At 50.7% G+C, this 27837-nt stretch overlaps 1 protein-coding gene across 5 annotated transcripts in view; it reads right to left on the reverse strand.

Annotated features, from left to right (window-relative positions):
• The window catches only part of RANBP3 (RAN binding protein 3), a 63473-nt gene extending 35872 nt beyond the window's left edge, over nt 1-27601 (reverse strand). For 2 of the 5 annotated variants that reach the window (XM_060232754.1, XM_060232753.1), the window contains exons 1-5: nt 27469-27600; nt 19800-19855; nt 12893-13078; nt 2946-2982; nt 434-520 (exon numbers count right to left, since the gene is read on the reverse strand). In XM_060232754.1, the coding sequence (XP_060088737.1) occupies nt 434-520; nt 2946-2982; nt 12893-13078; nt 19800-19855; nt 27469-27490 (388 nt within the window). In that variant the 5' untranslated portion in view covers nt 27491-27600. Of the gene's footprint in view, nt 1-433; nt 521-2945; nt 2983-12892; nt 13079-19799; nt 19856-27468 lie in introns of all 5 variants that reach the window. The other 3 variants (XM_060232751.1, XM_060232755.1, XM_060232756.1) reach the window with 3 other exon arrangements.
• Between the last annotated feature and the right edge of the window lie 236 nt (nt 27602-27837).

Raw genomic sequence — 27837 nt, forward strand, 5'->3', positions numbered from 1 at the left:
CCCTCTCTCGCCCCACCTGCCTCCCCGAGGAAACGCCCCCCCCTCTCGCCCCCCCCCGCCTCCCTGAGGAAAGGCCTCCCCTCTCACCCCACCTGCCTCCCCGAGGAAATGCCCCCCCTCTCGCCCCACCTGCCTCCCTGAGGAAAGGCCTCCCCTCTCACCCCACCTGCCTCCCCGAGGAAACGCCCCCCCTCTCGCCCCACCCGCCTCCCTGAGGAAACGCCCCCCCTCTCGCCCCACCCGCCTCCGAGGAAACGCCCCTCCTCTCGCCCCACCCGCCTCCGAGAAAACTCCCCCCTCTCGCCCCACGCACCTCCCTAGCTCTGTGTACACCCAAGAGGTGCCCTCTCCCCACCCAAAGAAAACTGTTTGCAGGACAACACAGAACGGGGGGGGGGGGAGAGAAAAAGACCCTGAAACACTCAGTCTTTACCCGACTGTGAAGGAGGGAAGTGGGTGAGTGAGGACGTCCTTTCACGCTTTATGGGGGGGCAGTAACTTCCATCCTCTCGGTCTGAATCTGCAGGGAGAAAGGAGATGGAGAAACAAGGCTGAGCAGCCAGAACCCAAAGAGGGGAGGCAGAGAACCCGACAGACAGCTGCCAAGTACAAGCCCTCCCCCCACCTCTGAAGAGGCCCTGCGAGGACCACCTGACTCAGCACCTGAGGACCAGCCACCAGCCTTTGTGTGGGTGCGAAACACCCATAAGGAGAAGACGACTGCAGATTTATATCCCACCCTTCTCTCTGAATCAGAGACTCAGTGGCCTACAATCTCCCATATCTTATCCCCCCACAACAGACACCCTGTGAAGCAGGTGGGGCTGAAAGGGCTCTCACAGCAGCTGCCCTTTCAAGGAGAGAGTCTCAGAGCGGCCTACAATCTCCTTTCCCTTCCTCCCCCAAAATAGGCACCCTGTGAGGCAGGTGAGGCTGAGAGAGCTCTTACAGCAGCTGCCCTTTGAAGGACAGAGAATCAGAGCGGCCTACAATCTCCTTTACCTTCCCCCCACAACAGACACCCTGTGGGGTAGGTGGGGCCGAGAGGACTCTCACAGCAGCTGCCCTTTCAAGGACAACTCCTATGAGAACTATGGCTGACCCAAGGCTGCAAGTGGAGGAGTGGGGAATATGACACAGAGAGAGCCATTGCTAATCTGAGTAGATCGGGGAGGGGGGGGGGAAGCTTGCAATGTCCAGACGTTTCACGTTTTCCCAGGCTGAGAGCATTTTATTTCATTTTAGTTTTTCGTTTTCTGCTGTGCGATCCTTGTGCTTCTCCTTGAGGTTTTATTTTTAAAACTGCATTGTAAAGTCCCACTATTTTAAGCAGGTTTGCATTTTCAGTTAAAAACAGTATTTTTAATTGCGTTTGCCTGTGTCCTTTATGACGTCCACATCTCCTCTATCTGGCATTGCATTTTAGGACACGCATGGATCGGCCCCACAAAGTCCCGTTTCTGTCACATCCGACCCTCTTAACAAAGGAGTTTGACACCCCTGCTCGGAAAGGCACCCAAGCATCCTCGGTAACTTCTCATTTGCCTTCTCTGGCTTCCCTAATTTTTACAAGAAGAAGAAGACAGTCTAAATAAGCGAGGACGATGGCAGCGCTCTCTGGATGTGACTTGCTCGTGAGTCCTCCTAGCCGACCTGCTGGAGACCATCTGCTCAGTATCAGCTGTGCTCCCGCGGAGGGAGAAGTCTCCACATCCAAAGTCGCCCTATGCTGAGGCAGCCCTTTGACCTACAGCCCCAAGCAGCGCTCCCTCTCAGCTGAGTTACAGTGAGCTAGCTCACAGGTTTCTGGCCTCCCGCTCGCACAGTTTTGTCTTCGCTCAGGAAAAATAAGCCCAGAGCAAAGTCACTTATACAGCAGCTCACCGCTTTAATGCCAGCGGCTCGCAAAGTAGAACTTTTGCTCACAAGACTCCATGGCTCGGAGAAGAGGTCCCCAACACCCCCGTCTGTGGAACAGTACCGGCCCATGGGCTGTTAGCAACTGGGCCATGGAGCAAGGCAGAGGTGCTGCACTGCCCCTTTCGGGACCCGGGAAGACAAAAGAGGCAGAAAGGCCTCGCTCTGAAGCACCGCTTCTTTCATCCACCTGAGTACCTGGCGGGCGGAAAGGGCACTGTGGCAGCAACCTTCACCTAAAAAAAGTAGCCCTCTGTGCAAGCACTAGTCGTTTTCGACTCTGGGGTGATGTTGCTTTCGCAACGTTTTCACGGCAGACTTTTTGTGGGGTGATTTGCCATTGCCTTCCCCAGTCCTCTACGCTTTCCCCCAGCAAGCTGGAGACTCATTTGACCGACCTCGGAGGGATGGAAGGCTGAGTCAACCTGGAGCCGGCTACCTGAAGCAGCTTCCGCTTTTTTACAGGGTGGTTTGCCATTGCCTTCCCCAGTCCTCTACACTTCCCCCCCAGCAAGCTGGGGACTCATTTGACCGACCTCGGAAGGATGGAAGGCTGAGTCAACCTGGAGCCGGCTACCTGAACCCAGCTTCCGCCGGGGATCAAACTCAGGTCGTGAACAGAGGGCTCCGACGGCAGTACTGCAGCTTGACCACTCTGCGCCACGGGGCTCTTCACCCACCTTTCATTTAAAGACCCCTACGGGAGGGGGGGCAGGGGTGGGGTGTGGGCAGGGGGGGCAGCCTGGGCCGGTGAAAACCGCAGAACCTCCTCCCCACACACACACACTGGTCCGTGAAAAAATGGTCTTCCATGAAACTGGTCCCTGGTACCAAAAAAAGGCTGGGGACCATTGGCTTAGAGGGAACAGTGCCCCAGGTTGCTTGACAGCAGCTCTCCAAGTTTGCTAGTGGAGGACTGGGCCTTCCTGCATGCCACGCCAGAGCTCTGTCCCTTCCCCCTTACATCGCACAGATGAGCTCCTGCCCCAGGGCACTCATAGCAGCCCACGGACGCCTGCGCTCCTCACCTTCTCCGTCTTCTGGACTTGACCCATCGGCTGACCTCTGTAACAGCAACAACAACAACTGTTAGGTGGTTCTGCAACAGAAGGCGGTGCTCACTTCCTGGATGCGGCCGTTCAGCGCAGGGCCTCACACTGTGGAAGAAGGACGCCTGAGGGTGCCCGCCTTTCAGAAATGTTAAAAACGGTAAGGAGGACAAGAGCAGAGAGCGCGGCTTCCCGACACGCTGGAGACGAACCGCCGTCGTTTCCCGTTTCGGAGAGGATACGCAACAGGGAGAATCCAAGCCCCGCAGGAATGGCCAGCGGCCAAGAAAAGAGCAGAAAAGTGGCCTCCATTCAGAGAGGCCCTCGAGTCCGCCGGCTTCTGCACTGCCCACCCGACAGACAGCAGCTCCCCAAGCTTTCCCTGGCATACTGGCTCCTTCCAGCAAGGTGGAAGAGTCTGGGATTCCAGCCCCCATCTGGGGCTTCCCAGGCCAACGCCAGGCTGGGAATTATTAGGAAGGGAATTGAAAACAAATCAGCCAGTATCATAATGCCCCTGTATAAATCGATGGTACGGTCTCATTTGTAATACTGTGTGCAATTCTGGTCACCGCACCTCAAAAAAGATATTATAGCATTGGAAAAAGTGCAGAAAAGGGCAACTATAATGATTAAAGTGTTGGAACACTTTCCCTATGAAGAAAGGTTAAAACACTTGGGGCTCTTTAGCTTGGAGAAACGTCGACTGAGGGGTGACATGACAGAGGTTTACAAGATTATGCAAGGGATGGAGAAAGTAGAGAAAGAACAACTTTTCTCCCTTTCTCACAATACAAGAACCTAGGGACACTCAATGAAATTTCTGAGCAGCCGAGTTAGTACTGATAAAAGGAAGTACTTCTTCACCCAAAGGGTGACATGGAATTCACTGCCACAGGAGGTGGTGGCGGCTACAAGCATAGACAGTTTCAAGAGGGGATTGAATAAAGATCTGGAGCAAAGGTCCATCAGTGGCTATCAGCCACAGCATATTGTTGGAACTCTCTGTCTGGGGCAGTGATGCTCTGTATTCTTGGTGCTTGGGTGGGGGGAGTAACAGTGGGAGGGCTTCTTGTGTCCTGGCCCCACTGATGGACCTCCTGATGGCACCTGGGGTTTTTTGGCCACTGTGTGACACAGAGTGTTGGACTGGATGGGCCATTGGCCTGATCCAACATGGCTTCTCTTATGTCTGGGGCAGTGATGCTCTGTATTCTTGGTGCTTGGGGGGGGGGGGCACAGTGGGAGGGCTTCTAGTGTCCTGGCCCCACTGATGGACCTCCTGATGGCACCTGGGGCTTTTGGCCACTGTGTGGCACAGAGTGTTGGACTGGATGGGCCATTGGCCTGATCCAACATGGCTTCTCTTCTCTTCTTATGTGACACAGAGTGTTGTACTGGAGGGGCCATTGGCCTGATCCAACATGGCTTCTCTTATGTTCTTCTGTCTGGGGCAGTGATGCTCTGTATTCTTGGTGCTTGGGGGGGCACAGTGGGAGGGCTTCTAGTGTCCTGGCCCCACTGATGGACCTCCTGATTGTACCTGGGTTTTTTGGCCACTGTGTGACACACAGTATTGGACTGGATGGGCCATTGGCCTGATCCAACATGGCTTCTCTTATGTCTGGGGCAGTGATGCTCTGTATTCTTGGTGCTTGGGGGGGCACAGTGGGAGGGCTTCTAGTGTCCTGGCCCCACTGATGGACCTCCTGATGGCACCTGGGGCTTTTGGCCACTGTGTGGCACAGAGTGTTGGACTGGATGGGCCATTGGCCTGATCCAACATGGCTTCTCTTATGTCTGGGGCAGTGATGCTCTGTATTTTTGGTGCTTGGGGGGGCACAGTGGGAGGGCTTCTAGTGTCCTGGCCCCACTGATGGACCTCCTGATGGCACCTGGGGCTTTTGGCCACTGCGTGGCACAGAGTGTTGGACTGGATGGGCCATTGGCCTGATCCAACAGGGCTTCTCTTCTGTTCTTATGTGGCACAGAGTGTTGTACTGGAGGGGCCATTGGCCTGATCCAACATGGCTTCTCTTATGTTCTTCTGTCTGGGGCAGTGATGCTCTGTATTCTTGGTGCTTGGGGGGGCACAGTGGGAGGGCTTCTAGTGTCCTGGCCCCACTGATGGACCTCCTGATGTCACCTGGTTTTTTGGCCACTGTGTGACACAGAGTGCTGGACTGGAGGGGCCACTGGCCTGACCCAACATGGCTTCTCTTATGTTCTTATGTGACACAGAGTGTTGCGCTGGATGGGCCGTTGGCCTGATCCAGCACTGCTTCTCTTATGTTATGTTCTCTGAGGGCAAAGCAGGTGCCTGAGTGCTAAGTCTGCCCGCCCCCCCACACACACGACAAACTGCACCGCATGTTGCTTCCAAGCCACATTTGCCACCCAAACGTAGCTGTGCCTTGCTGAGCCCCCCCTAGTGTGTGCAAAGTGCGCCTCCAGGCAACCAGGCCCAGAAAGCTGACAAAGAACGGCCTTCTTTTTCTCCCCAGAGGACTCATAAGGCAGTTCCAGAAATGCCTGACTGACAAGGGAGGGGAAGCAGCAAAAGCAGATGGTGAGCCAGGAACTTTGGCAATCCTGTTGACAACGCTGGATCACATTGCCATCTGGGGAAAGGGGCTGTGTCCTATGCCCCATCCCGGGAGGGGCCATAAGACTGCCTTTCCGTTTGTTTTTATTCCCCGCCACCCTAGCCATGTGAAGTCAAGGCAAAATATCTCCTGAAGCCACAGCTATCACCTGAAAAGACATCTATGTTGCGATGGCTCAGTCTAAGGCCTTCAAATTACATTTAAACAGAGGCTAGATGGCCCTCTGACAGCAATGCCGATTCTGCGAATTAGGCAGATCACAAGCAGGAGGGCAGGAAGGGCTGCGTCAATGCTTTAAGTGTCTTACTAAGCCCTTTCTTACACGCCCAGGGAAATTGACATCTTGGGGTCAGCCAACGGTTTTTCTCCAGGTCAGTTTACCCAGGCATCTTGGAGGTTTGTGCCATCTTCTAGGCATGGAGCAGGGGTAGGGTTGCCAATCCCCAGGTGGGGGCAGGGGATCCCCCGGTTTGGAGGCCCTCCCCCCGCTTCAGGGTCGTCAGAAAGCGGGGGGAGGGGAGGGAAATGTCTGCTGGGAACTCTGTTATCCCCTGTGGAGATTTATTCCCATAGAAAATCATGGAGAATTGATCCTCAGGTATCTGGGGCTCTGGGGGGGGGCTGTTTTTTGGGGTAAGGGCACCAAATTTTTAGTATAGCATCTAGTGCCTCTCCCCAAAATACCCCCCTCAGTTTCAAAACGATTGGACCAGGGGGTCCAATTCTATGAGCCCCAAAAGAAGGTGCCCCTATCCTTCATTATTTCCTATGGAAGGAAGGAATTGAAAAGGTGTGCCGTCCCTTTAAATGTGATGGCCAGAACTCCCTTTGAAGTTCAATTATGCTCGTCACAGCCTTGATCTTGGCTCCACCCCTAATGTCTCCTGGCTCCACCCCCAAAGGCTCCTGGCTCCACCCCCAAAGTCCCCAGATATTTCTTGAATTGGACTTGGCAACCCTAAGCAGGGGTCACTGGGGATGTGTGTGTGTGTGTGGGGGGGGTATCTATGAGTTTTCTGCATTGTGCGGGGGGGGGGGGGGGTAGGACTAGATCAGGAGTCCCCAACCCCTGGACTATGGACTAGTACCGGTCCGTGGCCTGTTAGCAACCGGGCCACAGAGTGAGGAAGAGACACTGCACCGCCCTTTTCGCCTGCCCATATCCCAGGTGGACGAAAGAGGCACCTCAGCCTCACTCCAAAGCATTTGCTTGGGTCCCGGGTGGGCGGAAGGGGTAGCGCGGCAGTAACCTGTGCCAATCCCTCATTTGAAGACCCCCGTGGTGGTGGGGGGGAGGGATCGGCAGCAAAACCCCCGGCACCCCCACCGATCCGTAGAAAAATTGTCTTCCACAAAACCGGTCCCTGTGGGGCACTGATGACCCCAAAGGTCCCTTCCAACTCTATGCCCTATTATTTATTTATTTATAACAACCCCAGACCAGCAAACAATTCATAAAAGTCCAATTCATAACCAATAAAAGGTAATACAAATATACAATAATTATTATACACTAAAATACGATACCACCTAAAATATACATAAAATAGGAATACAGACTTTAAGACACTGACACCGAAGATGTAAAACTAGCGTTAAAACCAAGGATGAACTAAAAACCCTGTCTAGACCTCTTTGTTTCTTCCCTTAATAAATAAATTATTTATTCACTGCCTAAGCCAGCATTGAAAGCAGCAAAACCATACAAAATTAAAACTGATTGTCCATAAAATCATACATAAAAGGCATAAAATACTGTTATAAAACCACATATATAACAAAACATGGCAGTTACAGCCAACAGATTGGCAAAGGTGTTCAGCCATTTCCTGACTGAATCATTAGATTCTATGAAATAAAGCCCCTCCGTTCTTACCTCCAAGGCTATTTAACCCACCCCCAACCACACAAAGGGACATCTTTCTGGTGAGGGGAGTTTAATGGTCTCCTTTTGGTCAGAAGTCGGTTTTATGCCATTTCTGCCCCCCCCCCCCTGGACTTCTTTGTGTGGACTTCTGCTTTTCTAATTAACTTACTCTAACCGTAAGCCACATTACATGTACATTAAATATATAAATGGGAAAAGGAAAGATCTCCCGTGCAAGCACCAGTCATTTCCGACTCTGGGGTGACGCTGCTTTCACAACATTTTCACGGCAGACTTTTTACGGGGTGGTTTGCTATTGCCTTCCCCAGTCATCTACTTTCCCCCCAGCAAGCTGTAGGTACTCATTTTACTGACCTCGGAAGGATGGAAGGCTGAGTCAACCTTGAGTCAGCTACCTGAACCCAGCTTCCGCCGGGATCGAACTCAGGTCGTGAGCAGAGCTTAGGACTGCAGTACTGCAGATTTACCACTGCGCCAAGGGGTCATGAAAATATATAAATGACAATCCTCCATAAAAATAACAGCACAGGAGGCAAGAGATACCACTTGCAGGGAGGGCGGGATATAAATCCAATAAAAATAAAATAAAAATAAACACACACACACCCCCCTCTCACCACAAAAGAGGCTGTGTCACCTTCCCAAAAGAGAGCAGGTAATGGAAGAGGTCCCGGGGTTCCAACTGAACCCAATTCTGAAGGGGACAAGTCTGCCCCAAATGATGATATTTTTTTATTACTGGATTTATAACCCGCCCTATCCTCTGAATCTCAGAGTCTCAGAGCAGTCACAATCTCCTTTCCCTTCCTCCCCCACAACAGACACCCTGTGAGGTGGGTGGGGCTGAGAGAGCTTTCCCAGAAGCTGCCCTTTCAAGGACAGAGTCTCAGAGCGGCCTACAATCATCTTCACCTTCCTTCCCCACAACAGACACCCTGTGAGGCGAGTGGGGCTGAGAGAACTCTCCCAGAAGCTGCCCTTTCAAGGACAACTCCTGCGAGAGCTATGGCTACCCCAGGGGCATTCCAGCAGGTGCAAGTGGAAGAGTGGAGAATCAAACCCGGTTAAAAAAGGGTATATATTTCTAAAAGGGTATATATTTTAATCCCTGCAACATTTTGGTGTAGTGGTTAAATGTGCGGACTCTTATCTGGGAGAACCGGGTTTGATTCCCCACTCCTCCACTTGCACCTGCTAGCATGGTCTTGGGTCAGTCATAGCTCTGGAAGAGGCTGTCCTTAAAGGGCAGCTGCTGTGAGAGCCCTCTCCAGCCCCACCCACCTCACAGGGTGTCTGTTGTGGGGGAGGAAGGGAAAGGAGATTGTGAGCCGCTCTGAGACTCTTCGAAGTGGAGGGCGGGATATAAATCCAATATCTTCATCTACCTCACAGGGTGTCTGTTGTGGGGGAGGAAGGTAAAAGAGATTGTGAGCCGCTCTGAGACTCTTCGGAGTGGCGGGCGGGATATAAATCCAGTATCTTCATCACCTTCTTCTTCTCCCAGATAAGAGTCCGCACACTTAACCACTACACCAAACTCAACCACTACACCAAAATGTTGCAGGGATTAAAATATATATCCTTTTAGAAATGCTACACAAGCATGTCCCCAAACTCTCTTCCACTGCCATACATCCTGGAGGACAAAAGAACTTTAAGTGCACCAACACCAAGCCTGACGTGAAGGGACCAAGACAGCATCCTTCCCCCTTCAGGCCCTGCAATGCTCTGCCAGGAAAGACTCTTCTCGCTACAAGCCAGAGACAGCTTAACAGCCTGCTGCCTGGCCATCGATCACACGTAAAAATCACTTCCAGGAAGAGACTGGTGTCAGGAAGGGTTTCTCCTGGGACTGAGAATGAGCCCCCAAATGACTAAAAAAACAGGTGCGTGGTGTCTAAAATAGGCCACAGGCCTATCTATATAAACCGATCAATGAATTTACATTCATTGCGGGCTACTTTGCAAGACGGAGAGAGCCGCGGCCTTTCCGACGATGTCACAAAACCCACAAATGCCGATGGGTCTCCAGTCGCTCAAACAAGTTCAAACTTCCTTTCAAAGGATCCCCACTGGACAGGAAGTGACTTCCTTCCCAACAACATTTCACTGCTCTGCTTAGATTGCAAAGTATTTTAATTCTGGATAAGGGCAACAGAAGCTGCAATTGCCCAGCTCCCAGCTTCCGCCAAGGGACAGCTGGCTCTCAGGTTGGGCTCTGATTCTCCACGACCAGATTCAAGTCAGCAGCATCTTCAGAGACCTACAAGAGTTTGGGGAAGATCAGCTGCCAATGTATCCATGATGGACCTAGAAATGTAAAATTTTTGGAAATTTTGAAGCTGGGAAAAAAACCCAGGTTTTTTCTAGTTTTTTTTTTCCTGGGAAAAAATGGAACTTTTTGGAAAAATTGGAAAAAAAAATCTACATTAGTACTTCTTTTTTCTTTTCCAGATTGAAAGTCATTCTGCTCCTTTAGGAACATAAAATAAGACTATGGACAATTTTACTTGGCATGAAATCATCACAACTAGCATATTAAAAATATAGTGTATCCAAACAATTATTACAAACAGAATTTACTTTTAAAATAATATTTATTTGTAATTGTAACAAACCGAGCAACAATCTCCTGAACTGTTTACTAGTTTATGTGGAACAGACAAAAAAAAAACCTTCACAAAACAATTTTTAAAAATCCAGAAGATTTTTCGGCGGGGAAGGCGGGATATAAGTACGAAGAATAAACAAACAATTATTCATATTTCCTCTCCACTGTATGAAATAAAAATAAACTCATTCTCCTAAAAAGAACTGAAGAGGGGGGAAAGTGCATAGAAGGGGGTGTAGGACTAAGTTTCAATGAATGGGCACGACCTAGGACTTGCTTGTCCTCTGTGCACAGAAATTAGAATAATGATACCATACATATTTTTTAGAAATGATTAGGAAAATATTTGAACACCTGGCCTTGAACATATGAAGCTGCCTTATACTGAACCAGACCTTTGGTCCATCAAAGTCAGTATTGTCTTCTCAGACTGGCAGCGGCTCTCCAGGGTCTCAAGCTGAGGTTTTTCACACCTATTTGCCTGGACCCTTTTTGGGAGATGCCAGGGATTGAACCTGGGACCTTCTGCTTCCCAAGCAGATGCTCTACCACTGAGCCACCGTCCCTCCCCCAAATGGCCTTAAAATATTTTATTCATCATGTTAAAATGAAACGGTCCATAATCATTTTTTATCTTTTTTTTCCCCTCAATTTTTCGGAACCCCCCCCCCCCAAAAAAGGCTTCAGGAAAAAAAACAGAAAAAAACCCCCCACTTCCCCACTGAATCTTTCTGGGCCTTCACATCTCTAGGTAGACCATTACCCGCAATCACTTGGGCAGAAATATTCTAAGAGAGGAGCTGGGAGCAACGAGGGGCCATCAACCTGCAGCCAACTTAGGCGACGTTGCAGGGACTTCCAAGGCAAAACGGAGATGGTTTCCCACTGCCTGCCTCTGCAGAGCGACCCCGGACATCCTCGCTGGCTTCCCATTCAAGTAGTGATCAGGGCTGACCTTGATTGGCTTCCAAGATCCGATGAGATCGGCTGCCTTGGGCCACCAAAGTCAGGGTAAGGGACTGGAAGGGCCTGAATCAGAAACCGAATAAGAGCACCCACCCACTCCCAATCAAGAAGATGATGATGATGATATTGGATTTGTATCCTACCCTCCACTCCCAATCTCAGAGTGGCTCACAATCTCCTTTATCTTTCTCCCCACAACAGACACCCTGCGAGGTGGGTGGGGCTGAGAGAGCTTTTTACAGCAGCTGCCCTTTCAAGGACAACTCCTGCCAGAGCTATGGCTGACCCAAGGCCATTCCAGCAGCTGCAAGTGGAGGAGTGGGGAATCAAACCCGGTTCTCCCAGATAAGAGAGCTCTGGCTGACCCAAGGCCATTCCAGCAGGTGCAAGTGGAGGAGTGGGAAATCAAACCCGGTTCTCCCAGATAAGAGAGCTCTGGCTGACCCAAGGCCGTTCCAGCAGGTGCAAGTGGAGGAGTAGGGAATCAAACCCGGTTCTCCCAGATAAGAGAGCTCTGGCTGACCCAAGGCCGTTCCAGCAGGTGCAAGTGGAGGAGTGGGGAATCAAACGCGGTTCTCCCAGATAAGAGAGCTCTGGCTGACCCAAGGCCATTCCAGCAGGTGCAAGTGGAGGAGTGGGGAATCAAACCCGGTTCTCCCAGATAAGAGTCCGTGCACTTAACCACTACACCAAACTGGCTCAGTAACTGTTCAATACATCAGTTCCACTTGTAGGCAGAGCAGTGACCGCACCCGCAGAGCCACCCGTTGTGCCAACCTGATGGGCACACCACTCCATGTGTGGCACTTCCCCCAGTGGGCGTCGCAGGAGCCCCCTGCCAAAATTTGAGGCTGCTCAACTCCTCTCATCTCCCCAGCTAGCTTCAAGTGCCATCCCTAACTTATCAAGGATTTCAACTGCCCCATTTCCATCCTACCCTTTCTCCAAGGTGTTCCAGGAGGCATACAATATCCTCTTCTTTGTTTTATCTTCACAACAACCCTGCCATGTAGGTTAGGCTGAGAGGAACTAGCCCAAAGTCATTAAACAAGGAAAACGGTTGAGTACAGACTGGAACCCAGACCTCCCCAGACCTAGCCTGACACCCTGGACCACACCGATTCCTACCTGGATCCGATGTGCAGTAAAGCCACACGTTTGCATTGGGTTGTATCCAGGGGCGGAATTCTAGCAGGAGCTCCTTAGAAGATTAGGCCACACCCTCCTGATGTAGCCAATCCTCCAAAAGCTTGCAAAAAAAACGAGCCTTGTAAGCTCTTGGAGGATTGGCTGCATCAGGAGGGTGTGGCCTAATATGCAAAGGAGCTCCTGCTAGAATTCCACCCCTGGTTGTATCAGAGATGTTGCTATATCTATTCTGACCTGAGCTTTCTAGAGCCTACTCAGACATTTATCTGTTCCTTGCACAAAAGAGACGGGGTCTCAGCAAGAACCCCCCACCCCCTCCAGAAAACATTTCCTCACTGAAGACTATGCCCAAGTGACTGTCTAGAAGAATTTTAGGCGGCCCTTGGCTCTTCCATGAACCAAGGAGAAAGAAATTATACTGAACGTAATTCCAATTTTCCCATTTTGCTGGGTGGGGAGCAGGTTGCCGTTTTCACAGAAGAGGCAAGCGTTACACCATTCCCGCGGCTTCCTTCCTGAATGCCCCCCCCCCCAATAACAAGCTGGCTTCTTTTAATGGCAGAGAAACACTGGCCACCAGCTACTCCACTTACGAAGGCTGCCAGCCTCAAACGGCAGACATCCCAGGGGAAAGGAGCAAACGAGAAGGGAAGGAAAGGACAGAACCCAGCGCCTCACCAGAAGAATGTGGTAGGTTCCGACTTACCCCTGCCGGCTCTTGCGATATGGGGCCGAGGCGGGCTTCAGCACTGGCACAAGCAACAGTGGGGGCACGTGCCTCAAAGCTGCACTCCCCGGCTGACTCGGGGAGACCCGTCCCCCGGTGAGGAGACTCAACTTCTCCCACAGGGTCCTCACCTGTATCCGGCAGCCCTTTTTGCTCTGCAAGGAACTGGGAGCAAAGAAGACACGGGCCCTTCAGTCCCCAGCGGCACATGGGAGGGTGGGGTGGGGGGGGGGGGTGCGCACGCACAGAGACACTTCACTTCCTCCTAATCTTGGCTGCCACTCAGTTCTGCACCCTGAGTAACCGGGGGGGGGGGGGAGGGGGAGGATTTCCCAGGTCCATCCCACTAGCAGATGTGTCTTCCTCTGGTGTAAAGAACATTCCCCTGCACGGATCCATGAGATCCAGCCTGCCGACCAGCCTCAAAGTTGGCTTCGACACACCTGGGAAAGCATCACCCTGCTGCAACTTGTATATGTTTTTATTCCTACCTGCCCGGTTTTAAGGAAATCCAGGCAATCTACAACACAAGAAAGAATGTGCCAAAAGAACATAAGAGAAGCCATGTTGGATCAGGCCAATGGCCCATCCAGTCCAATACTCTGTGTCACACAGTGGCCAATATATGTGTGTGTACACACACACACACACACATATACTGTGGCTAACAGCCACTGATGGACCTCTGCTCCATATTTTTATCCAATCCCCTCTTGAAGCTGGCTATGCTTGTAGCTGCCACCACCTCCTGTGGCAGTGAATTCCACATGTTAATCACCCTTTGGGGAAAGAAGTACTTCCTCTTATCCGTTCTAACCTGACTGCTCAGCAATTTCATCGAATGCCCACGAGTTCTTGTATTGTGAGAAAGGGAGAAGAGTGCTTCTTTCTGTACTTTCTCCATCCCATGCATAATCTTGTAAATCTCTATCATGTCACCCCCGCAGTCGACGTTTCTCCAGTCTCTGTGTGCTTCAGCCACTATGCAACACTACCCAGCACTGCCTTCTAGTCACTCTTTTTCAACCTCAGTCACCAACTGAAAGCGATTTACAGTGCTGCCCATCTAAGGGCTGCTACTGCTCTCTTTGCTTCTGCTCTCTCCCTCACAAGGGTCTTGTCTGTTCCCATTAACGCAAAAGAAAGAGCCTTTCGGATTCTCAGAGCGAAGCAGCCTTTTTAAAAAAAATAGTTTCCACTGACCTGGAATCACCCTCCACGGAGTGCATCCCCCCAATGTCTTTTGGAAGAGAACTTTCAGTCTCAGCTTTGGGAGGTTATTGAGCACATTTTCACCCAGCCCATGCTCCAAGGAGCTCAGGGGGATATGCATCGTTCTCCCCTCTTCTATTTTTCCCCAACGACAACCCTATGAGGTAGGCTAGAAGGACCACGTGTGACTAGCTGACGGTCACCTAGCGAGTTTCAATGACAGGAGGGAACGGAATCTGAACCTTGGGCTCCCCAATCCTAGGCCAGCATCATGAACACCACTCCAACGTGACATAATAACAACAGCAACAACAACACAACAACAATAATAATAACATTTAATTTATATCCCACCCTTCCCGCCAAAGCAGACTTAGGGCGGCTCACAACATAATATAAAATACAAAAGATTACATGATAAAACAGCAATCTACAACATTATACAATTTCCTTAAAATTCCCTCAAAACCATCTAATTAAAAACCAACAATTTCGTGCGATCGTACTCGGTGCTACATTTTGCCCAAACGAGCCCAGAACTGCGTAATGAAACTGCCCACCTCTGGGAAATGAGGATTTCATTTCCTCAGACTCCTCCGGTTTCAAACACAATGCAGAAGAAAATTGCCAAAAGGAGCTCCTGATTCACGGGACAGGTTTCTACTTCTTCCCATCAGATGCAGATCTATTTATTTTTAGCCACAAAACACTTACCCTTCTCTTAGCTACATTATAAAGGAGTTCCATTACTTGGCAAATCAATACGTTAACAGTTCTCAACGTTTAATGCAGGCCAGTCTTGCTCACACCAGTGAGAGCCCAGTAAAGCAAGTTCTAACTCCCTTTCCATTGGCTCCAAAAATAATTTAAAAATTACTCTTTGCATGAAGCCAATCAGCACCAGCACCAGCCACCAGGGGAGGTCTCAGGCAGAAAAGGGCCTTCTGAACGCAAAGCAGATGCATTACCCCCAAAGTATAACCCCCCACCATAAAGGTTGCTGGGGTTCTCAAGAGCACAGATTCCCAAAGCCCTTGAAGAAGAAGAATTGCAGATTTATATCCCACCCTTCTCTCTGAATCAGAGACTCAGAGTGGCTTATAATCTCCTATATCATCTCCTCCCGCAACAGACACCCTGTGAGGTGGGTGGGACTGAGAGAGCTCTCCCAGAAGCTGCCCTTTCAAAGACAGAGTCTCAGAGTGGCCTATAACCTCCTTCCCCTTCCTTCCCCACAACAGACACCCTGTGAGGTGGGTGGGACTGAGAGAGCTCTCCCAGAAGCTGCCCTTTCAAAGACGGAGTCTCAGAGCAGCCTACAATCTCCTTTCCCTTTCTTCCGCTCGACAGACACCCTGTGAGGCAGGTGGGGCTGAGAGAGCTCTGACAACTCCTGTGATAGTTACGGCTAACTCAAGGCCATTCCAGCGGGTGCAAGTGGCGGAGTGGGGAATCAAACCCGGTTCTCCCAGGTAAGAGTCCGTGCGCCGAGCCACCACACCGGCTGTGCAACAGAAAGGTCTGTGCAAAAGCCCCAACGTGCCCCTTAAAAATGAAGGCAAGACTGCCTATCACGGTGTCGAACTGCAAGCTGCACAGAAGCTGTGGTCCCAGGCGTGGCTCCTTGCGACGAAGTCCCACCGAACACTGCAGGACTTACTTCTGCGTCAACACACATGCAGCCAGCCGGAGAAGGGCTTTGCAGTCCTTTCCCCCACCCCCAGGCAGTGGCCCTACATTGTTTCGGCCCTGCATAGGACATGCACACACCGCTCACTGACCACCCCCAAATTACAAAACACGGCAGGCCTCCAACTCTTATTCTCCACCACCGGCGGACGCTGCCTTCACACCCTCACTGCCTGCTCACAGGCTCCTTGGAGGCCTCTGGTGGGTCCATTGTGAGAAAGAGAATGCTGGCACAGCCAGGCCCGCCTTGGACTTGGCCAATAAGGCTTCTATTATGACACAACAAGAACCAGCACCTGGTTTCAGGCAGCATAGACCAGGTTACTGTTACGGACCACCACCCACAAGCTGGGAGGGGATTTTTCTTTTTTCTTTTGCTAGCCTGCAGATAACCACCCATCCTTCGCCTTGAGTTCCAAGTCACAGGCCCGCATGCCCCTCAAGACCAGTCCAGATTTACAGGCTCGACCATCCGCTGTTTCTTTGCCTCTCTCGCTAATGCTGAGCTCACGTTAAGGCACCATCACCGAAGCAAACGGGGAACTAGTTTTCCCCAAAGGCTGAACCCCGCCCCCCAGTCTTAGAACTATTCCTAGAAAGAGAATTCTGTGCAGCTTGCCGTTCGACAGCGTGATAGGCGGTCTTGCCTTCATTTTTAAGGGGCACGTTGGGGCTGCTGCACAGAAGCGTTCTAGAAGTTTATCCAAACTACCTGTAAAGATGCAGGACGACTTCGGTGGCCCCTGGGAACGGGGCTACGAGAGAACAGACGGCGGCAACCAAAAGTGAACTGCAGGCAGCCTTAGAAACCAAGACACGGCTCCTCCTCCTCCCTCTCTGGGGTTGATTGAGAAGCCATCTCTCCTTCCCACAAGGCATTTAACTGATACACAGGGCTGGCCCGCCCACTAGGCAAACTAGGCACTTGCCTAGGGAGCCAGCAGGGCAGGGGAGCCCAAACAGGCCCCCGCCCTCCCTCCCAATTTTTATGTCTGAGCAAACCGCGGCGAAGCGCCGTGCTCCCGGGGCTCTTTCAAGGCTGCCCCCTCCCTGGCCGATCAGCTGATTGGCGAGTAAAGCAGCGCAGAGGCCGGCGGCTCCTATGTGCTCGCCAGGATCGGCGGCGGCGGGAAGGATGAGGAGCCGCTGGGAAAGCGACCGCTGCTGGCTGCCGCCTCCCCACTTCCTCCCTGGATCGCATGGGAAGGAAGTGGAGAGGAGCGGCAGCAGCGGCCGCTTTCCCAGCAGCTCACTCGTCCTTCCCACCGCCGCTGCCCCAGCGCCGATCCTGGTGAGCGCATAGGAGCCGCTGGCCTCCGCGGTGCTTTACCCGCCAATCAGCTGATTGGCCAGGGAGGGGGCAGCCTTGAAAGAGCCCCCGAAGCAGCGCGGTGCTTCAAACTGGGAGGGTGGGAGGGGAAGGCACTGCAGAGTGGGCCAGGGGGCGGTGGGCAGCGAGGCTGCCTGGGGTGCCATGCACCCTAGGGCCGGCCCTGCTGATGCACCCAGGAGTGCATCCCAAGCCTTTTGGCAGGAGTAGATCAAGAACTGTCAGCGAAAGATTACATCCATTGGTTAATAATGGATTAATCACAGTGACAAGATCTGTTTGAAAGATTCCTGCCTGACTGGAGGACCTCCAGTTCTTCCCGTTTCCAGCAGCACTGCCGGATGTAGAAGAAGATGAAGAAGATATTGGATTTATATCCCGCCCTCCACTCTGAAGAGTATCAGAGCAGCCTACAATCTCCTTTCCCTTCCTCCCCTACAACAGACACCCTGTGAGGTAGATGAAGATATTGGATTTATATCCCGCGCTCCACTCCGAAGAGTCTCAGAGCGGCTCACAATCTCCTTTCCCTTCCTCCCCCACAACAGACACCCTGTGAGGTAGATGAAGATATTGGATTTATATCCCGCCCTCCACTCTGGAGAGTCTCAGAGCGGCTCACAATCTCCTTTCCCTTCCTCCCCCACAACAGACACCCTGTGAGGTAGATGAAGATATTGGATTTATATCCCGCCCTCCACTCCGAAGAGTCTCAGAGCGGCTCACAATCTCCTTTCCCTTCCTCCCCCACAACAGACACCCTGTGAGGCGGGTGGGGCTGAGACAACTCTCCCAGAAGCTGCCCTTTCAAAGCCAGAGTCTCAGAGCAGCTCACAATCTTCTTTCCCTTCCTCCCCTACAACAGACACCCTGTGAGGTAGATGAAGATATTGGATTTATATCCCGCCTTCCACTCGAAGACTCTCAGAGTGGCTCACAATCTCCTTCACCTTCCCCCCCCACAACAGACACCCTGTGAGGTAGATGAAGATATTGGATTTATATCCCGCCCTCCACTCCGAAGAGTCTCACAGCGGCTCACAATCTCCTTTCCCTTCCTCCCCCACAACAGACACCCTGTGAGGTGGGTGGGGCTGGAGAGGGCTCTCCCAGCAGCTGCCCTTTCAAGGACAACCTCTGCCAGAGCTATGGCTGACCCAAGGCCATTCCAGCAGCTGCAAGTGGAGGAGTGGGGAATCAAACCCGGTTCTCCCAGATAAGAGTCCGCACACTTAACCACTACACCAAACTGGCTTTCCAAGGGAGAGGGATGTAGCCCTCTTCCCCCGTTCTGCCGCTCTTAATGGCTGTTTAACTGTTCTTCAGGAGCAGTGGTCTGCTAACTAAGGCCACGGTCCAGTCTAACACATTGCTTCACAGTTCGAGTGGGATAAAAAAAAAATCCCAATGGACAGATATTCTCCCCCCCCCCAACACACACACAAACAACCCGGTTGCCAACTTGTCACCTCTGAAGTCACTGAAGAAAATACGCAGTCGCTCGCTGCTTCCCCTTTTGCCGTCAGTGGCTTGGCCGAGCTGTTTGGTGTAACAGAAAGGAGCCGCGGCCTTGCAGTTCTGGTGCAGACAGCCGTGGCCAACCGCTGCTTGCGAGTCCAGACAAAATGATAAACTGTGGTTTGCCGACACCTGAGGAGCGTGGGAGCTCAGTCACAGCTTGGTGTCCTAGCTGAACCATTCTCTTTTTAATTGGACGCTATTTCTCACGACCCTCTAGCCAGCAAAGAGCCCTTCTCCGCCCTGGATCTAGCCCAGTTGGCACCCGGATTCCTCGGAGGGAGCCCCCCCCCCTTGGTGAGTAGCTCATTCAGGGTCAGGCAAGCATCCCTGAAAGGCAGCCAGCCGGCACAACCACCGCTGGGAGTCCCCTGCAAAACGCAGCTGGATGGAGAGCTGCGTGGATGATACAGAACACTGCCTGCCCGTGAAAGCAGGAGAGATGCTAGAGTGAGCCTGAACAGCACCGGTGCTAAGTGCTTCCTTCCACGCACTCCCCAGCCTCCCGGGCAAGAGTCCCACTGCAGATGAGTCAGTGTGGAAAAGGCACCTTGGAAAGCGGAAGTGCTAAAGCAGGGGTGTCAAACTCATTTGTTACGAGGGCCGGATCTTTACTTTGTCAGGCCAAACCACGTGCGTCATAAAATGTAATGCCAGGTAGGGGAGATATAGACTTTATAAAGGACTCGGCCTAATCCACCTCGCTGGCTTGCTGAGCCTCAGCCAGCGGAAGGAAGAGAGGCTTGGCTCAGTAGCTCTGCCGTGCGATTGAGCAAGCCTGGCGAAGCGAGCTCTCCTCCCCCCACTTCCTCCCCAAGGGAGGAGCTTTGCTCTGTAGCTCCTGTAGCCTGACAAAGTAAGTTGGGATGCAGAAGGAAGCGAGAGAGAGGGAGAAAGAAGCAGACAACCGTGAGTTGCAGACAACCGTGATAGGACCCCTTCAGGACCTGATTCCGCCCCCCGGGCTGAATGTTTGACACCCCTGCGCTAAAGCCTGTCTTAAATCTCCGCAAGAAAGATGGGCTATGAGTGAAGTCAATAAAAAGCCACAGGCCCGGCTTATTCAAGCCTGACCTTCCAAACGAAAAAAGGACAACTTTTAATTATGGCTACTAGTAAGGCATGAAGCTCTCTTACCTTCTGCGCTTTATCCTTCTGGAACACAAAGACGGGAGGCGCAATGGCTGGCTTTTCTGCAAAAATACAAACAGAAGGGGAGCTTTTCCTCCTGACACACAGAGAGCACACACGTGGCATTCCCTTTGCAAACAATTGTCTCTGCATCAGTGACAAAGCTTCACTCTTCCTCACCCAACGTCCCAGGAGCCAAACTATTTCGGTTTCAGTAGGAACAGGCAAGCATGTCAATAGGGGCAAAAGGCTAGATCCCTGCAGATCTGTTCTGCTAGCACAGGCACTGCTGATCTGCAGGATCCAGCCATGTGTTTCCCTGGGGGGGGGCAGTGCAGGTACCCCAGCCTATCCTCATTTAAACCAAAAGTTAATCAGGTGGGAAGCCATGTTGGTCTGAAGCAGGGGTGGCCAAACTTGCTTAACATAAGAGTCACGTAGAAGAAACGTCGTAGGTCTGAGGGCCGCGAGATACGGATTTCAAATGTTTGAGAGCCGCAAGATAGGAACATTAGACGTTGGAGAGCGGTAGAACAGGAAGGCAGGCAAATAAATGGAGGAGGGAAAGGTGCAAAGAAATGAAGAAGAAGATGAAGATATTGGATTTATATCCCGCCCTCCACTCCGAAGAGTCTCAGAGTGGCTCACAATATCCTTTATCTTCCTCCCCCACAACAGACACCCTGTGAGGTGGGTGGGGCTGGAGAGGGCTTTCACAGCAGCTGCCCTTTCAAGGACAACCTCTGCCAGAGCTATGGCTGAGCCAAGGCCATTCCAGCAGGTGCAAGTGGAGGAGTGGGGAATCAAACCTGGTTCTCCCAGATAAGAGAGCTCTGGCTGAGCCAAGGCCATTCCAGCAGGTGCAAGTGGAGGAGTGGGGAATCAAACCTGGTTCTCCCAGATAAGAGAGCTATGGCTGAGCCAAGGCCATTCCAGCAGGTGCAAGTGGAGGAGTGGGGAATCAAACCTGGTTCTCCCAGATAAGAGAGCTCTGGCTGACCCAAGGCCATTCCAGCAGGTGCCAGTGGAGGAGTGGGGAATCAAACCCGGTTCTCCCAGATAAGAGTCCACACACTTAACCACTACACCAAACTGGCTCTCCCTGTTAAATCAACTTTAACTTTAAATACATTCGCCAAGCCACTAACTAGCTTGGAGAAGTTTTTTGAAGAGAGAAATGCCTTCTCCAAGCAGGTCGAGGGGGCAGCGGGGGTTTCAAGAGTCACACAATACATGTCAAAGAGCCACATGCGGCTCCCAAACGACAGTGTGCCCACCCCTGGTCCGAAGCAACAGAATCAAGTTTGAGCTCAGCGGCACCTTTCAAGATCAACCAAGTTTAATTCACACGCACACATGAAAGTTTATACCCAGAATCAAACTTGGTTGGCCTTAAAGATGCTACTGGACTCAAACTTTGTTCTAAACCAAAAGGTGTTCAGGGTTTGGGGACGACGAAGAAAGTATTCAAAGCTAAGCCAAAACCATTTCGCAGCTGCCTGCTTGCAAACAAAACCAGCCAGCATATTCAGGCGTGCTGCACAGTACCCTCTCAGCTCAGAAACATCTCGAATACCTCCAGCAAACTTCTGTGGTTACCTCTCAGTCTCTTGGAATGCATTAAACTGTGACCCAACCGGGAAGTTCTGCTGCTCAGCCAATGTAATCTGCCGCCGCTGGTGAACTCTGTCTCTTTGCAGCTAACTAGAGTCCTTTAGGAAGAGAGGCAAGAATGCCTAGAGGAAACACGATCCTAACTGAGTTCTAAAGTCCTGCAGAGAATCACAGCACATCGATCCAGGTGGGCAGCCGTGCTGGTCTGAAGCAGTACAACAATGTAAGAGCCCAGTTGCACCTTTAAGACCAACAGAGTTTTTATTCAGAATGTCAGCTCTCGTGTGCATGCGTACTTCATCAGACAATGGAATGGCGTACAGTGAGCAGAGCTACTTATAAGCTGATAGGCAGTGGTTTAGAATGCAAAGTGGTATAGTGAAATTAACAGGTTGAAAGAACATTTGGTCTGGATAGCATTTAAGAACATAAGAGAAGCTATGTTGGATCAGGCCAATGGCCCATCCTCTCACATATATATACACATACACACACTGTGGCTAATAGCCACTGATGGACCTCTGCTCCATATTTATCCAATCCCTGCTTAAAAGCTGGCTATGTCTGTAGCCGCCACCACCTCCTGTGGCAGTGAATTCCACACGTTAATCGCCCTTTTGGGTGAAATATTTCCTTTTATCCGTTTTAACCTGACTGCTGAGCAATTTCATTGAATGCCCACGAGTTCTTGTATTGTGAGAAAGGGAGAAAAGTACTTCTTTCTCTACTTTCTCCATCCCATGCATAATCTTGGGAAACCAATAAAACAATAACATGTCAGAATGGGAGAATGATAATAAATGTCTGTTGATTACTCTATTGCTAGCAAGCCTGAGTTAAAATGAGGGCATTTCTTTCTCAGAGGTTTTTCCTGTCTTCCTAATTTACTTTTTAACATGTAACACACATATAAACATCATTCTAGTTTGCTATTTGAAAAAAAGAATACATTAAGATATAGTGAAAGATGGGTTTAGTATATGTAATGAGATAAACAGCCAATACCCCTTATCTGCGTATGTCAATACAAGAAACATTATTCTGACAGCTTACGTTCTGAATAAAACTAAGTTGGTCTTAAAGGTGCAATCGACTCCTATTTTGTTCTACTACTTCAGACCAACACAGCTGCATACTTGGATTATTCTGGTATACTATTCTAAATGAGAAATACATTGGAATACTATGGATATATAAGTATACTTGGTGAAAGTGGGTTTAGCATCTGTAATAAGATAAAAAAAACCAATATCCCTGTTCCGTCCTGGGGAGGTGTTTGTTCCAAGTTTTATAATAATTTGTAATTCAGCAATTTCCCTTTCCATTCTGTTCTTGAAGTTCCTTTGCAGTAAAACTGCAAATGGCAAACTAAAAAGGGCAAACTTAATACACTTATATGTGTATTAAAAAAAATTAAAAAAGTAAATTAGGTAGCCAGGAAAAACCTCTGAGAAAGAAATGCCCTCATTTTAACCCAGACTTGCTAGCGACAGAGCAATCAACAGATATCTCATTCTCCCATTCCCACACAAATGCTATCCAGATCAAATGGTCTTTCAACTCGTTGATGTCTCTATATCACTTTGCGTTCTAAACCACGGCCTACCGGCTATCTCTGCTCATTATACCCCATTTCCCTTGTCTGACGAAGTATGCATGCATACGAAAGCTTACCTTCTGAATAAAACTCTGTTGGGCTCCTACTTCGTTCTAGCACATTGGATAGTCACAGGAACCTGAGGATCATCCAGCTGAGCAGATGTTCTCCAGAAGTTCCTCTCAGAATACGCCCTTGCTGGAGTATCAAATCCCCACCTCCTACCTGCAAGGCCTGAGCAATGTTGGTAACGATAGGACATTTTGGAGGTCATTAATGCATAGGATTGCCTTAACACAGGGGTGTCGAACTCATTTGTTATGAGGGCCGGATCTGTTATGAATGAAACCTCGTTGGGCCGGACCACGTTGGCTTGGGCTGAACCACGTCAGGCCGAGCCATGTGCGTACCCATTTAATATTAGGTAGCAGAGATACAAATTTTATAAAGAACACAGACAAACACAAATATATATTTTTTAAAAAAACACATAAAACATGCTTAAAACATTAGCACTCGTTGGTCTAAAAGATGCTTTAATTTGTATTTCTCCCATGGGATGCAGGGAACTGGGCAAAGGAAATGCTGGCTATTTCCTTCCTTCCCCAGGACGGGGAAGAGACTCAACCAATGGAGAAAACTGAGGTTGTGCTCCGTAGCTCCTGTGCAATTGAGCAAGCCTTGCAAAGCAAGCTATTATGCAAAAGGAAGCAAGACACAGGGGAGATGGAAGCAGATGACAGCCAGTTGCTCGGGGGGGGGGGGGCTGATAGGAGCCCTGCGGCCTGATTCGGCCCCTGAACTGCATGTTCGACACCCCTGCCTTAAACGGAAGCAACGCTAGCACTTAACCCAGAGAGACACACCTCTGAGCAGTCTAGCACACGAGACATGCAAACACAGACGCTGAGAGTCAAATACAGTGACAGAAGATTCACCATGTAAAAACCTTGCAACGGGATGGGGGAGAGAGGCAAACCAAAGTTACTTAGCAGCTCCCATTCATAGTTCTTCAGGGGATGATTCATCACGTCAGAATTGCTGCAACTCTCACGAGACAGGCATCAGGGGCTTAGCGGGAGGGCGGGGTGGGTGGGACTTGCACAGGCCAGCCACAGAGCTCAAGCATCACATGAGTGCAGTCATTTAACAGGACATGAAGAGCTTATTCCAGAAACACACCCCTTCGGAGGAGGTGTAGGCTTTCTGAGAAAACACAGCAGCATCCTTCAGAGGGAGGCTGAAAAGATCATGTTTAGAAAGGGACAAAAGGCTTAGCAAGGGACAAAAGACGGGGTGGCCAAACTTGCTTAACTTAAGAGCCGCACAGAATAAATGTCAGATGTTTGAGAGCCACAAGACATGAACGTCAGATGTTGAGCAAAGGAGGGAAGAAAGAGGTGGAAAGAAAGCAACTTTAACTTTAAACGCATTCTCCACCCGGCTGGCTGGCTTGGAGAAGTGATTTAAAGCAGGGGTCCCCAACACCTGGTCTGTGGACCGGTCCAGGTCTGTGGCCTGTCAGCAACTGGGCTTTGAGTTGTGTAATTATTTCATAATATACTATAATGTAGTAATAATAATAATAAATCAGATTTATATCCTGCCCTCCACTCCAAATTTCAGAGTCCCAGAGCGCCTCACAATCTCCTTTACCTTCCTCCCTCACAACAGACACCCTGTGAGGTGGGTGGGGCCAAGAGAGCTCTCCCAGAAGCTGGCCTTTCAAGGACAGAGTTTCAGAGCAACCTACAATCTCCTTTCCCTTCCTCCCCCACAACAGACACCCTGTGAGGCGGGTGGGCTGAGAGAGCTCTCCCAGAAGCTGCCCTTTCAAGGACAGTGTCTCCAAGCAGCCTGCAATCTCCTTTCCCTACCTGTGAGGCAAGTGCGGCTGAGAGAGCTCTTCAAGAAGCTGCCCTTTCAAGGACAACTCCTGCGAGAGCTCTGGCTGACCCAAGGCCATTCCAGCGGGTGCAAGTGGAGGAGTGGGGAATCAAACCCGGTTCTCCCAGATAAGAGTCCGCGCACTTCACCACCACACCAAACACTTTGGAAATAAAGTGCGCAATTGTATCATCCTGAAACCATTCCCCCACCACCACCTCGCAGTCCATGGAATATTTGTCCTCCACGAAACTGGTTCCTGGTGCCAAAAAGATTGGGGACCGCTGATTTAAAGAGACAAATGCCTTCTCGAACCCAACCAATAGGCCATTGGGGGTTTCAAGAGCCAGACAATGTGTGTGAAAGAGCCACATATGGCTCCCGAGCCACAGTTTGGCCACCTCTGATCTAGGACTAGGAGCATCTCTGGAAAATACATGTTTTACACGGCAGCCTTTTCAGGACTGAAAGCCAAGCTAGCTATGAATGATACGCATCAGACTCTGGAAGGGTCAGACGCTTGCCAACATGTTCCCTAGCAGAGAGAGGAAAGGTCATGACTCGGGGTTTAGCATGTGCTTGGAACACATAAGGAACCAGGGTTGATCCCTGGCATCTCCAGCTAAAAGGATCAAGCAGGCAGTTATATGAAAGATCTTGACTTGAGACCCTGGATAGCTGCTGCCAGTCTGACAGTAGTGATCTTTTTGCAGCAATGGTCTGGTTCGTTATAATGCAGCTTTGTGCACGTTCAACAGCAACTCTTGCAGCGGCAAGAGTTTCCGAGTCGTAAAGCAGCTCATCTGTTTTTCTATTTATACTCTCAAGAGTTTTCTGTGACCCACATAAATATAAAGCCACTGGGATTCTGACAAATACACCTCCAGACTTCAAAGCCTGCAAAAACCTTCACACACACAGCTGAGTGGTCCTGCAGCCACACAGTTTTGGGACACGGCGCACCTTTAAGGGCCCTCTTTTTACTACTAAGGCACAAGTACTTAGCTACTGCTTGGGAATCATGCAAAGGCATGCCTGGAATCCCTCCTCCTTTTGTACCTCAAGGGATAGAGACACTTTGCACATGCTCAGAAGTCTATCATTTTTCATCACTAGGAAATACATGTCCTTTTGTTTTACCTAGACTTGCAGCAACAGCAATTAACAGGCAACTTTTTATTACCTTTTATTGCTATCCAGACCAAATGATCTTCCAATTTATTACACTATTTCGCCGTTTGATCCTAACTTTGTATCAGTTTACACTCTTAACCCACCAGCTACATGTATTTCAGCCCACTGTACCCTATCCCTCGTCTGAAGAAGTCTGCATGCATAAGAAAGCTTAAATTCTGAATAAAACTTTGTTGGTCTTAAAGGTGCTACTGAACTCCTACTTTCTTCTACTGCTTCAGACCAACACAGCTGCCCACTACTAAGGCACAAGGACTTAGCTACTGCTTAGGAATCATGCAAAGGCATGCCTGGAATCCTTCCTCCTTTTGTACCTGGAAGAGACACTTTGCCCATGCTCAGAAGCCTATCATTTTCTGTCACTGATATTGCAATACAACCTATGAAGCTTGGGAGAAAGACATTCTTGCATACAGACAGAGAACGTGAGGAGACCAGTGTGGACATGCCTGGAATCCTTCCTCCTTTTGTACTGGGGGGAGACACTTTGCACATGCTCAGAAGCCTATCATTTTCCATCACTGGTATTGCAGTACAGCCAAGAAAGCTTGGGAGGAAGACACTCTTGCATGCAGACAGGGAACGTGAGGGGACCAGTGGGGACATGCCTGGAATCCTTCCTCCCTTTGTACCTGGGGGAGACACTTTTTACATGCTCAGAAGCCTATCATTTTCCATCACTGGTATTGCAGTACAGCCAAGAAAGCTTGGGAGGAAGACACTCTTGCATGCAGACAGACAACGCGAGGGGACCAGTGGGGACATGCCTGGAATCCTTCCTCCCTTTGTACCTGGGGGAGACACTTTTTACATGCTCAGAAGCCTATCATTTTCCATCACTGGTATTGCAGTACAGCCAAGAAAGCTTGGGAGGAAGACACTCTTGCATGCAGACAGACAACGCGAGGGGACCAGTGTGGACAAGCCTGGAATCCTTCCTCCTTTTGTACCTGGGGGAGACACTTTCCACATGCTCAGAAGCCTATCATTTTCCATCACTGACACTGCAGTACAGCCTAGAAAGCTTGGGAGAAAGACACTCTTGCGTGCAGACAGGGAACGCGAGGGGACCAGTGTGGGGATGATGCTCACCCCCAGCCAGACAGTCTCATCTTTCACTGCTCAGTTATATATTCTAAGGGAGCTGAGGCCTCCACACCAGGACCTTCTCTCCTCCCTCAAGCCCCAGGTCAATCGAAGAGGAAGCCTGAAGTCAGCCCCACTGGCCCTCTGCACATGCTCAGAGACTCTCCTCTGCTCGGGCGCCCTCTCGCCCCCTCTCCCTGCTGAGAAGGCGTCTCCCCCCCTCTTGCCCGGGAAGGCCCCGCCCCCTCTTCTCTCTCTCCCCCACCCCGCCTTTCCCGCCTCAGCCGGGCCGCCTACCTTCGTTGGCCAGGTCCGCCATTTTACTTCCTTAATCACTCCCACAATGCCCCGCGCGGGCGACGGGCAAAATCCGCCTGCCCGGTCTACGCGCGCCCGTTTAGGAGCATTCGGTGCCGCACTGAGCATGCGCCAAGGGCAGGGCGAGGAGACAGGTTGGTGGGACCTCTACGGAGCAGGCGCGCTGCCCGTCCCCGGTCCCCCTCGAGATTGCGCATGCCTGTTGGATCAACGTTCGGTTCCTGTCTCGGAGACTTTCGTTGATCGGCCTCGGAAAGCGGCAAGGACGCATGCGCATCTCCGAAGGCGCACGTCGGAGAAGCCGCGCCTTCTGTTGAGCAAAAGCGGGAATGGGTTTACTTTATATAT

This window comes from Heteronotia binoei, chromosome 2, assembly GCF_032191835.1.
Source record: "Heteronotia binoei isolate CCM8104 ecotype False Entrance Well chromosome 2, APGP_CSIRO_Hbin_v1, whole genome shotgun sequence".
Lineage (NCBI taxonomy): Eukaryota > Metazoa > Chordata > Lepidosauria > Squamata > Gekkonidae > Heteronotia > Heteronotia binoei.